A 12,973-nucleotide genomic window follows, 5' to 3' on the forward strand; every position below is an offset into this window, starting at 1 on the left:
GGAGATTTCAGAGGCTGAGGACATAGACAGAGTAGGCCTGGTGGAGTTCAAGTCTGCACATGTCCTTATATCTGGTGGATCATTGGCCTCCGGAGATGCAGAGTTTCTCAGTGAGGTAGCTTGAGGACTTCAGGGGAACGGAATTGTAGATGCTGCAGCAGCATTTGAAGACGCTTCTCTGGGGCGATCCTGCTCTATGATTGTCATACATTGCGTCACACACAGATCCAAAACTATTCCCATATCACTCTGCTCATACCACCTTAGCAGACATCTGGAACATTTTGAAACATGCAGATCTGCCGACATTATTCACGACTTGTACTCCATAGTTGCTCTAAACTGGCCTTTTATATCAATACATGCTCCACCATTCATGTTAGCCAAGACATGCAGTCTAATGAGGTGAGACCCTGTGCCCTCAAAGTGTGCCTCACAGGTCCTCAATTAATGATAGTGTGGTTTGACCCGGATCAATCAGCATGCAAATGTGCTTACTATTGACAATGAGGCTTCCCACCTTTCCTCACCTTGGCTCCAACTTTGCTCACCGTGAAAGATGCACCCTCTTCATCATAACTAATGTTCTCACTCCTACCATTATTTGTGATATTTGCTTAATGGCAGCATTGGAAAAATGTGCTCAACAATGGGCAAAGCATCTTTTCCATCCACACTTCCCACTCTCTGCTGTGAGCCCTGGGCAATTTGCAGAATTAGCAAAGTGGAAGGTGCTTCCACATCCAAAACATCTCCTTACATTTCTGTTTCCACCCTTCTTCATGTGCCTCTCTGACACCGCTGTAATCTTCTTGCTGTCCCAACCATTTTCTTTTGCCACATTGCGGTCATTTCCAGCCACATTTATCTCCACCCTTGACAAAAGCACATACCCTTTTAACATCCTTCATTTTCCATTTGCCCAATTCTTTCATACACTGCATCATGTTCTCCACCTTCTTAGCTATATCCACTAACTCATCTGACATCGGGTCTCCCTTGCTCCATATCTCTTCCCTAATCTTACATTCATTCCCCATCAACATACATTGATCGTGTCCATGCCCATTTTAAGAATCCCCGCATTTACGTTAGTTTGCCAGCTCTCTTAACCCAGCAATGACATTTTCCACACTCTCCTGATCATGCTAAAGTAGTAGCCTTTTAAAATGGGATTCACTTCTTTTCAAAATGAGGGTTCATTTTTCCTTCAGCAGGGTCTCCTAAGAATTGGCATGAGAACTTAGTGCAGTTATGCTTTTCAATAGCCTCTTTCCTTCTGAACCACAAAAGAGCATGGGTAATGCTCTCTTCCTTTCACCAGTGTAGAAAAGCCCAGGAGGCTGGGTAGAGAAGGACCCAGGAAGTTGAAAGAGAGATTCCACAGTTAGCTATTGCTATAGATGGGTCTAAAGAGGTCGGGAGAGAAGTTAAGGTGGGTGTTGTGACAGAAACTGTGGATGAGGTGTTGAGAGAATCCACAGAGAAGAAAGCGGAGAAGCTGGTTCTTAATAAAGAGGTGACTAAAGATGTGCCTAAAACGGTGGTGAACAGTGAGGGGATGATTAAAGAGAAGGGAACCAGAGTGGAGTTGTAAAGAAGAGAATCACCATGAGCAGGGGAGAAGAGGAGGAAAGCCAGATGTGGCGAAGAATAGAAAATCAGTAGAATGAGGAAAATGAGAAAAGATGCAAGGGTAAGCCTGCATAGGTTGATGGACGAAACATTTGATTAACTGGCATGCACACCTTCTTATAATAACAGTAGGAGTATGAGTGATTGATAAATGTATGGTTAATTATGGGTGCAGTGGAGAAACAAAGCAGCTCTGGCACACTAAGCCACCACTAAACCATGAGAAGAAAAAAGTGCCAAAATCTGAAGGACATTCCCGTCCCCGGCACACCAATTGTACTGCGGTAAACTCAGTCAAAACTCAATACGATTTATACAATTGATTTCAAACAGTAAATTACACATTCAAAAGTTGAAGAGTGTGCTGACTAATATCAGTCTTTTATTTATCCAAAGCTAAAATGTAAATGGGTAATAAAAGAAACAGTGAGCTCTACGCGTTTCGGGATGACAAATCCTTCATCAGGAACAGTAATTCTTGATAATAGATTTGTACATCAAAGTCACCAAACAAGTAAATAACAAAAGTAAGCTCAGATTTCCAAATCTTCTAGCTAGGATCAGAAGTACACAATGTAATATCATACGGGTAATCCCTATTGGTACATAATTGAAGCATCACTTTGATCATCTCTTCTGACTGGTGCAAATATAATATGCATAAATCAAAGATTATTTAAATAGTGTTCGCTTCGGTCTTACCATGTTACCGGCGGCAGTGCAAATAAAGACGCAAGCATGCCATTGTCAAAGATGGCCTCTTTAAATAGACTCACTTGTAGAATTCATTTGTTGCCAATCCTGTGAGTATGCTCTAACCTAATCCTCTAGTATCAACTAGGTCAACTAGGGCTTTTTTTCAAACTGATCTTACTAATTATACTTGCAACATGTGACCCTTATGCCATCCCCGATGTATACCAAAATCATCTGTATGGAGTTGTTCATCATTGTGTATGTTATATGAATCTAGGACCACTTAATATAGCGGTCAACCTCCGTTTATGTTCTTCTTCTATGTTAACTGAATTGTCGATTCACATTATCCTCTGTTTATTTTTCACTCTAATGTTAACTGAGTTGTTAATTTGGATCTGTGTGATTTGGACATGGCATAATTGTATTCAGCAGAATTGACTGTAGTCAATTAAGCTGAGAAACCAATTTTGCTGCAGCCAAAATCAACAAATCCAAGCCCTCAATACATCTCCACCCTCCCCCCAACATACATTTTATGTGTCCACTTTCATTCGGACCGCTCGGTGTCAGTTCCGTCCCTCCTACACGGTTCCGATCTGATGCTGCAGGGTCCGCTTTTATATATTTATTTTTTCACCCCGCTTCCCCCAAAGGCCATCACTACCGAATATGGGGGAGCAGGGACACCACCACAAACCCCGCTCCCCATGTTTGGTAGTGATTACATGATATATTTAATGCTTATGATACACAAAATGGACCACTGATTACGTGGCAACTTTGATTTAATTCTTGAAAAAGATATACCCAATAGATACTTATCAAATCAAAGCTAAAGAGTGTGCAGAACATAGCCACAGGTATATAACAATATCAGACTGAATTGTTACAAAATGGAATGTATACAAAATTATCAAGGAGAAAATACAACCATATTAATACAAAGACCAAAAGACACAATAGCAATCAGGAAGGGATAACGTGTCAGTAAGCAAGTAGGTGAGATTAGTAATGCACAGAATCTGACTGGCCCTGACTAAAATGGGTACAGTTCACAATATTTGGACTGTAACATACATTTGTGAACACTTGATTTGCAGTGGACAAACAAAAAAAACCAATATTATATTTATTATAGTTGGGGTTGAAAAATAATCAAGATTGGGTCAACTCCATCTGCCATTGCAGTAACCTGGATTGACAAGTGGTTCAAGCTAGGCGTTTCTGTGGAATATTCAGTTGATCACCCCCTTTCTTCAGGACGGAATGTCATTATCAGTTCCTATGCTGTTACTTGTGATTATCACTTGGTGGCATGAACTGCCATCCCAGATACAAAGTTGTGAGAACATTGCTCTCACAGAGAGCTGCGCTGTGGGGTAGTAAGGGAACCTGGCTCATGGTCACGCAAGGGTCACATGACTCTAAAAAGAAAGAATAAACTGTCAAGGGTGCAGTTGTGGAACCTTGCTAGATGGTTACAGGTGCTCCGTTCTGCGTCCTGACACCGCTGCGGCCCAGGCATTTATGGGGGCACTCCACTCATTAGCAGTGTAGTGCATGTAAGCTGTGCCAACCCCCAGGTTGCATTTTATCACTCCACGGCCAGGGGCATAATTTAAATTGTATTGTTTATTTATAAAGCACTTGGACACAGAACTTAGTGCTCCAAGATGGGAGGTTAACATGGGCTACAATCATTCATAAGGCCTTGGAAAATTCAGAATGAGATACAATAATAATAAGCATAATAGGCCAGAACGGCATGTCTGCTAATTCAAGGGCATTGATAGTTTGTGGGGAAAGCAGGCAGAGGGGGGGGGCGACATGAAAAAAAGAACTTGACAATATGGAAGTGTGTGACAAGCAGTGAGGGTAGGAGGGAAGGGGGAGAGAGGTGGAGGCAGGTAATAATTCACAGCCATACTGGAGAGCATTTCTTGCTAGAGTGAACACAGTAGACCCTTGACATAATGGGGTGACAAGGGAGGGGAATGGTTAAGCTGGTTGGGCGTTTTATAATGTGCCACTAACACAAGTGTTTCAGGTGCACAATGCTAGGGGGGTGACAAGGGGCAATAGAGGGGCAGACAGACAAAGAGCTTACGGTTGGTTGCATTCAATTTGTGTAAGTGCACAGACAGGAAGTGTAAAGGTTGGGGAAAGGATAAGTGCACCTGGTCCAGGAGGACGGGGTTAGAGCAGAGGGTTATCTGTTTTGGGAAGTGCCTAATGCAGTCAGAAGTGCAGGGGCCTGGAGGCAGTGCAGGGACTGGTGAGGGGGCCTGGGACATGTAGATTCTGAGGTGATCCAGGAAATCAGTCAGCAAGCTGAGCAGAAGGAGCAGGTAGGGAGCGTAGATTAGCAGGAGAAGAGGAGGGTCTTGATGCTATTTCGGAATTTCAGGAGATCCGGCTCAAGATGGAGAGAGGCAGGGAGACTGTTCTAGAGGGTGGCCCCTGCACAGGAAAAGGATCTACCTCCAAGTCTCTGTTTGGAGACAACCAACAGATTCAGTGCGGGGGTAAGCTGAGAGTTAGCCAACTTCTCCAGTAGTTTGCCCAGGAACAGAGTGATAGAAATCGGGCGATAGTTTGCCGGGATACAAGGGTCAGCAGATGGTTTTTTAAGTAGTGGGCCACCAGAGAGTGTTTGAGAGAGGAGGGGGAAAACTCCAGTGGTGAAGGAGAGGTTGCAGAGGTCCACCAATACTGGAGCTAGAGTGTTAATGTTGTCCTTGATAGTTTTGGAAGGACATGGTTCCACCTGTTTGAGGAGGTTTTCATAGACCAGACTTGCCTAGTGACCTCCTCAAGTGTGACAGGGTAAAAAGTAGGAAAGGGAAGAGGTGGAAGAGTATGGGAGGCCGAAGGGGGCTCGGAGGATGTTGGTGCATGGGCGGGTGAAGGAGTGAGAGAGAGGAAACAATGTCCAGGGTTTGTTTGGTGAAATGTGCTGCCAATGAAGAGTAACGGTCTGCTAATCTGTGCTGCCCACAGCAGGGGAGCGCTTCACGTTTGCAGCAACCTCCCTCTTGACAGGTGTCCCACTGAGACCCGGGCCACACCTGACAGACGTGGCCCAGGTGTGAGAAGTCCTGCCCCCGGCCCCCAACGCTGCAACTAAGTGCTGGGCTGCATCTTGCCAAGCAGGCCAGCCAAGTAAGACTTTGGGGCCTCCATCCTTGTTGCTGCTGCTGGCTGCTGCTGCCATCATCTGCCACAGAAGAACCACCATAGGAGAGCGCAGAGAGGAACATCGAGAGCAGCAACCAGAGACATTGAGACAGCCTGGGCAGGTTATTTTGCAAGTAAGATCTTTGTAAATAGTTTTTTTTAATACAGTACACTGTATAGACTTGTATATATTTTATTAAGACTCTTTTTATATTTTTCATATTTGATGGATTCTTTTTATGTTTTTGTGTTTTGCTTTTGAATACCACAGTGTATTACGAGTAACTTAAGTTGTATATAGTGGCTTGTGGTGTTTTCCCTTTTTATAGACAAACTCACAAAACCCTGCGGGTGTACCGTAAAAGTATATAAGTAAGCTTTTACCAACTAAAAAGAACCGTACACCAGCATTCCCTTTGTCTGCCTTTCCTTTTGTCTTCCAGTTACTATAACCTTGTGTTTTCTCCTTAGTGGTGTTTGGCAAACCTGCCTGCCCCAACCTCTTGGTTGTCCCTACCCTTACCACTTTCTTAGCGAGGTACACCGCAGTGATCCTGAACCCAGGAGAGCAGGGTTTGCAGACAGGTTAGAGGCCAGTCAAGTTATAAGTGAATGTTTAAGCTGCATACTGTGTGCCCGCCTACACCCATCTCCCGATTGACGGATCGCTGCGATAGACGATCACCCCGCTACATATCTATCTTCTTTTCTCTTTGTTCCTACTCTACTATTAATTCTTCCCTTGTTTTCTATTTTTGTTCTTCCTTCCAACTCTCACCAACTATTCCACTTCCTGTGTATTATCAATAGATGTATCCATGGTCTTCCTCCACTGTACCTGCCCTCATTGATCTCTCTGTATAACCCTTCTCATCCTATGCACCCCTAGGGCTTCATCTCCTTTCTGTCCCTAATCCTTCTTGTGCATCATCTCGATTTTGCTCCTTTTCTCTTCGTGTTCCGAAACAAAGGAACTCCTTACCTCTATTCATTTAATCCTCTCCCTCCTTACAAATATTTCCCTTTCGTCTCAAACCTCATCTTCTTTCTGCTTGTTAGATTCTTTCATAAACTATGACTTTTAAATATTATTTTGCCTTTACACTTGTTTATTGTACAGTTTATTCTTGAACTGTACAGAGCTTTGTCCAAATGCTTTATACCTGCCAGTAAATACAAAATACAAATACTTTGTCTTGTTGATACCTCTGTGATCCAAGCACACAATTTTTCAACTGCAAATATCAAATGGCGTTTGTTTTATAATGTTCTATAATGGACCTCTGAAAGCCCAGGATAATGTCCAGTTACTATTCTTTAGAAAGCCTCATAAACCGGTTGCACTACATATCTTATCTGTGGTGGGTATGTTTGGTAATGAAATAGGACAGATTCTTTTAAGTTCAGCGAGAGGGGGGTCTTGCACACAAGTAAGTCTGAACAAACGGATGAGGGGAAACACAACCACCTGAAATTCTGCTAGGTCAGTCAGGCTGAACTTTCCGGTACTTCCGGCAGGTACGAATCGGGATTGCAGTTTATACAAATAGTACGTTGTTTGTGATTGGTCTTGTAGGCATAATGTTGCTGGTGGTTTGGCTAATGTAGGTAGATAATGAAAGGGTTTTACTTTGAGTTACAGAAGAGTAATTAAAGGAGAGGTAGAAGTGGGCTAGTTTCTTTGTTTTTACACACACCCCTGCCCTACGACCCAGAGAACACATCACCCCTGCCCTTAGAGTACTACACTGGCTTTCTATCAGCCGACAGGTGACATTTACGGTCATGTGCATCACACAGTACTGGATCAGAATTCCCCCAGTTCAAGCTCACACGCTACCAACCCACTAGAAACCTTATATCTGTTTCTGCACTCCTCTTCATGATCCCACCTTACAACTCCACCAGAATAGGAGCATCTGCCTTCTCTGTCCAAGCCCTCCACCATCTGGAACTCCCTTCCACTACACATCCTCTGTAATGAAAACTACCTCTCCTTCAGATAGGCCCTGAAAACATGGTTCATTTGGCAACCTGTAGTTTCTTCCCTCCACCCTCTCTTTCTTGTCATGGCATCATATGCCTCTGTCACGGTTTCGTTTGCATCCAGAATATTTCCCACTGAGAAGGGTAAAGTACAACTCTTGGAACAGTCGGGACGATTCGGATTCGCACACCAAATGCAAAGTGGCAAGCGAAGCATCAAGGCACGTAGTCAAACACTGCTATCTGGACACAAGCTGCAGGCATGGCAACCCACCCACACACACTCTCATCCACACCACACAATACACAAAACATAGCAGCCATCAGACTGCAGCTATGACATACGATAAAATGTGGCCCAGCTGAACACAAAATTAATCTCCGTGACTTGAATGCAGCTTCGACTTACGACAAATTTCAGTCAAGCTGGTCACATAGCGAACCTTGTGCACTTTCGAATTCTCCTAACCCATCCATATGTCTGACCATATTGGGTAGCTTAGTGGAGCACAGCCAGCCCACCTAACTCGCTATCTGAGCCTAATGCGCTCCTGCATTCTACTCATTCCGACTGTCCCTCTTATTTTGGCTAAGGAGGAGAGTTTTCTAGTGAGCATTTTGCATGGCACATGCTCTGAACCACTGTATATATTCTAGGGAGGACAATGGCCAGCCAAATCACTCAGATAGATTTGGTAGTCTTATTTGGCCTGCTGAACATACACCTGCCTCTTCCCCCAAGCATGCATGTAGGTTTGGTTGCAATTTGGGAGCACCAGTGAGTCTTGCAAGAGCTGGCAAGTTGGCCAATTTGCCAATTTGTGAACATGGCATTTGGGTTGAAGTATGAGTTTGGCGAGGGGGTTGGAGGGGTTTGTCTATTGTTATACATAAAGCATTTTCAGAATTTTACCAGTGAGACTATTTGGTTGATGACTATATCAACATGTGTTATTACATGCCTTTGAAAGTTGCATATTTTTCACTTTTCTGCATTGAAATAAAATACAGATTTTATATAAAGACACTGATCCTGTACTATCCTTCTCTGTCTTAAACCCCAATTTGGAATGTACACATATTTCATCCTAATGGATGGGAAGTGTATAGGCTGACTTAACAATGGAATGTGGAGACTATTTATTCCTGATTGTTTTGGGGCAGAATAACTCTTGGGCAATAGAAGATACTGATGTGGGGTTTACAGATGTTACTTTTCTTTGGTTCACCGCCCCCATGGAGCGAAACTTCTGGTCTGTCTTCTTCGTTCTTGGACTAAACCGTTAGTTCAGTGTCTTCAGTTTGGGCACCGTGAAATTAAGCAGGTTGCATTATATGCATCCCTGATTTTATGGAAAATATGTATTTAATAGGGGATTCTGTGTGATCCCTGTGACGCTAGCCAAAGTATTTCTATCCAGCAACACTGTCTTCATGTGCCACGCACCACTCACTGCCAGTTTATGATTGATAACGAAATACATACCAGCCGATATCTGAACATCAGTCACAAATCTCTCAGGCCTGGGGAAGTGGGGTGGGATCGCGGCAAGCTCTGCTATTGCCCCCATCATCCGGTCCCAGAGAGCAAGCACAACATCCGGGTCCTCGAGGGAACGAACATCGTCGGAGGGAAGAGTCAGGATGAGGTTTTCTGTGGCAAGTTCTGCCCAAGGAGCTGGATAATGACGGATGGTCGCCAACCAGTCTGATTTGCTGGTTTGACCTAAAATAATAATAAATTCAGAATAATTAGCATCACTTAATTTATTGATTTAAAATAGCTAGTTAGGTATAAGTTGATTTAAGCAGTTTGCAAGCTTACAATAAAAGTGATACTTTATTCTAAAATCAGTGTCACACAAAAGGCCCTGTAGTAACTGGGAATGCATATAGCCTATGGAGCTTAAGATACCCAACGGCTATTTGCACCTATAGGCGAACGATCCAATTATTAGGAGGATGCCCAACAGATGGTTTCCCCATAAGCACTGCATGAAGCACCTTCATTTGAAAGGGAAGCCCAGCAGGAGCCCTGGAAGGAAAGATCATTTCATAGATAAACTGGTCGTGGTCCATGAAGATCTTACTGGGAGCCAGGGCTTGTGGAGGAGGTGTGTCATTTCTTGAAAGCTGCAAACACAGCAGCAGGGCAACGTTGACCTACCCCCTGTGTCTTTGTAATCCAACCACTGGATTTCAATAAAGAGCTGTTCTCATAGCTAAGATGACCTCAGACAAGGCTTAAGTCAATTTTTTTCATTAGACTAGACTAGAATGGGCAATCAATCTGAATAAGGGCCCTCGAACCCATATGGATAATGGCACAAAGGAGTAATCTGGAATGAGCAACGAGGAGCGGTATTAAATAGCGTTTTGAGGAAAACAATTGGGAAGGGTATGGAGGAGCAGGCTATATTGGTTTCTATTTAAGAATAGAATAAGGAACAGTCCAGGTTCGCAGTGGCATTGAGGGAACCCAAACACAGGGGATTTACTTGTAAATAAGGGTAAGTGGTTTAAGTGAAAGGCAGCACATCCCTTCCAGGAGTAAAAAAAAATACTCTGTACACATTTCTTAAACACCTGAAAGTTAAGGTTATTTGGGACCCGATTAAAGAGTGCAGGCCAAGTCAGGAGCTGAGTCGCTCATAACAGCTAATGGAGACCGGGAGAGTGGAGAACCAGAATTCAGTTTCCTGAGGCCAGCGACTCGCAACGCTATTGGAAACCCACAATGTATTAACAGAACAGCAGACAGATACTATGTAACATTTTACTTAGCATTAAGCAAAAGGGGAAGTGCTGTTAACTGGACCTAATGTTCAATGCCTTGTGTACCCAAATTGCTGCGTGTACTTACCACGCCGGAAGAAAGGAGCTCGCACAGCACCTTCCACGCAGACCTGGATCTTGCCAAGTTTACATTTTTCAGGCACTAGCAAGTAAAGTAAGCCTCCCCAAAGGCAGGACACACGGGCCCTCTCCTCATTCACCCCACGCTTTCGTATGACAACCGGGGCACGGCAGAACTGGTCGGCAGAGTGTAGACTATCCGAATGACATCCAATTTGCACCTGCAATGTTAATGGTGGTAATGAGCTAGGAAAGAGTTCAATGGACTGTTGCAAGTTATGATGGTGACATTAAAGCATAAAATACACATGTGTATGTTGCAACATATAACTGGAGCTGCCAACCAAGTAGCATACATAAATAATGTTTGGGAAACATGAGATGGTTTAGATAAATAAGCCCATTATTATCTAGCTGCAATGGAGCATTGAAAACCCGAGCAAAGTATCCCAGGCTGTGGCAACCAACCAGTGTTTTCTCAGTTTAAACATAGGTTCCAAAAACGTGATCATCTGTGGATCCTCATCAGTCTAAAGCAGTTTATTTACACACGAGGGGGGCTCAGCATAAAAACGTTCGAATACTACTGGTCTAGTAATTCTAAAAAAAAAATTGAAAATATGACTGCAGTTGAATGTGTTTTCCAAGGAGTCCAGTGAAGATTTTTGGCTCTCTGATGATTTCAAAGTAAAGGTTTGATAGTGTTATGGTGTTTGTTTTGCAGGAATTGATCTTGCTTCAGGAGTGCATCTAAGTTTCAGTTTATATGATATGATATTTTATTTATATCGCGCTCGTACACAAGTGTTTCAGAGCGCGACCAAGCAAAGGGAGGGGAACAAGGAAGAACAAAAAATAAAAACAACGATCTTACTAGGCCCAGTGACATTAAGAACGCACAAGTGCACGGAGAAGGGAAAAGGGGGGAAAGTTTGTGGAAGGGGGAGAAGTGAAAAGTGCAGAACAGAGGAGAGAAAATAATAAGTTAAATAAATGAATAAGTACAGGCAATGAAAAAGTGGTAGTGCAGCCAGCAAGTGGCAGGTGCAAGATTAGTCAGATAGGGTATACTGATAAGTGCAGAGGAAGAGTGGGGGACTCTATGGGTACAGATACAGAACCCCGTGCAATGCGAGGCCCGGAGGCAGTGCAGGAGGGAGGCAGGGTGAACAGGTACCTGGGCCCGAAAGACATAGGGTGTCCAGGTGCACAGTGCCAAGAGAGAAAAAACAGGTCAGCAGGGGAGAAGAGGGGCAAGGGGGGAAGCAAAGAGGAAGGTCTTGAGGTGCTTCCGGAACCGGAGATGGTTCTCCTCAAGTTTCAAGGTGGCCGGTAGGCTGTTCCAAAGGGAGGCCCCAGCCGAAGACAGAGATCTGCCCGCAGCTTGTTTCTTTGAAAAACGATTGACCCTGAGGGAGTTAGAGATAGAGGAGCGAACGGCTCGAGAGGGGAGGTATTGGCGGAGGGATAGTTGAAGGTATTTTGGACCCAGGCCCCAGAAAGCCTTGTGGACAATGCAGAGGGTTTTAAATTTGATCTTTGCATCCACTAGGAGCCACTGAAGGGATTTCAGAGCTGGAGAGATACGATCCCAGGGCTTGAGGCCAAGGACAAGTCTCGCAGTCCGGTTCTGGATTAGTTGTAGAGGGTGGAGAGTGGAGGCAGGTAGATTTAGAAAGAGGCTGTTACAGTAGTCCAACCTAGAGAGAACCAGAGTTTGAGAGACAGTGAGCTTCTGGGGGAAGGAGAGGAAAGGCAGAGTACCTCTGAGGAGGTGGAGTAAGAAGTTTGACTTTTTAGAGATGTCAGAAATGTGTGCGGAGAAGGAAAGTGTGGAGTCAAAGATGACCCAGAGGTTCTTGGCCTCGCAGGTGGGGGTAGGAGGAGGGCCAAGGGAGGCCAGCCAGAGAGTAAGGGGAAAGCATGGTGAAGGTGTACTGATGAGGAGGATCTCAGTCTTGTTGGTATTTAGACAAAGACCGTTGGCAGTACACCAATTTTGAATGGCAATTAGGCAATCAGAAATGAGGGATGGAGAAGAGGTGGCCGAGGGCAGCCTGAACATGAGTTGAGTGTCATCAGCATAGCACTGGAAGTTTGAGCAAAAAATGGAAATGCAGTAGGCGAGAGCTGCCAGGTATTGGTTGAAAAGCCAGGGCGAGAGGTTAGACCCCTGGGGAACACCACAGGTAGAGAGTGAGATCGATGAAAGGAAGGACCCAAGTTGTACCTGGGAGGGTCGATCAGAAAGGAAAGAGGTCAGCCAGGCCGGAGCCTGATCAATGATACCCAGGTTGTCATGGAGATGGTTGAGCAGGGTGTTGTGGTTGACCGTGTCGAAGGCAGAGGAGAGATCAAGTAGGATAAGGACAGAGGGAATGTTAGAGTCAAGGTTGGAGAGCAGATCTTCACGGATGTTCAGGAGAGCAGTTTCCATGCTTCTGGCAGCTCTGAAGCCAGATTGGTGGTAATGGAGAGAGCCAACCCAATTGGAGTGAATGTTTAGCTGAGAGATGGCCAGCTTTTCCAGGAGTTTACCCAAAAAGGGAATAATGGGAATTGGGCAATAGTTAGCCGGACAATAAGGGTCGGCTGTGGGTTTCTTTAGCAGAGGATGCAC

At 44.4% G+C, this 12,973-nt stretch overlaps 1 protein-coding gene across 1 annotated transcript in view; it reads right to left on the reverse strand.

Moving 5' to 3' along the window:
- Window positions 1-12,973, reverse strand: part of LOC138577367 (TRPM8 channel-associated factor homolog) — a 159,510-nt gene that overhangs the window by 13,618 nt on the left and 132,919 nt on the right. Inside the window, exons 5-6 of the mRNA XM_069649622.1 lie at window positions 10,361-10,574; window positions 8,984-9,223 (exon numbers count right to left, since the gene is read on the reverse strand). Of these exons, the coding sequence (XP_069505723.1) occupies window positions 8,984-9,223; window positions 10,361-10,574 (454 nt within the window). The remainder of the gene's footprint in view (window positions 1-8,983; window positions 9,224-10,360; window positions 10,575-12,973) is intronic.

This window comes from Ambystoma mexicanum, chromosome 1p (assembly GCF_040938575.1).
Source record: "Ambystoma mexicanum isolate Mex_15411 chromosome 1p, UKY_AmexF1_1, whole genome shotgun sequence".
NCBI classification, from domain to species: Eukaryota; Metazoa; Chordata; class Amphibia; order Caudata; family Ambystomatidae; genus Ambystoma; species Ambystoma mexicanum.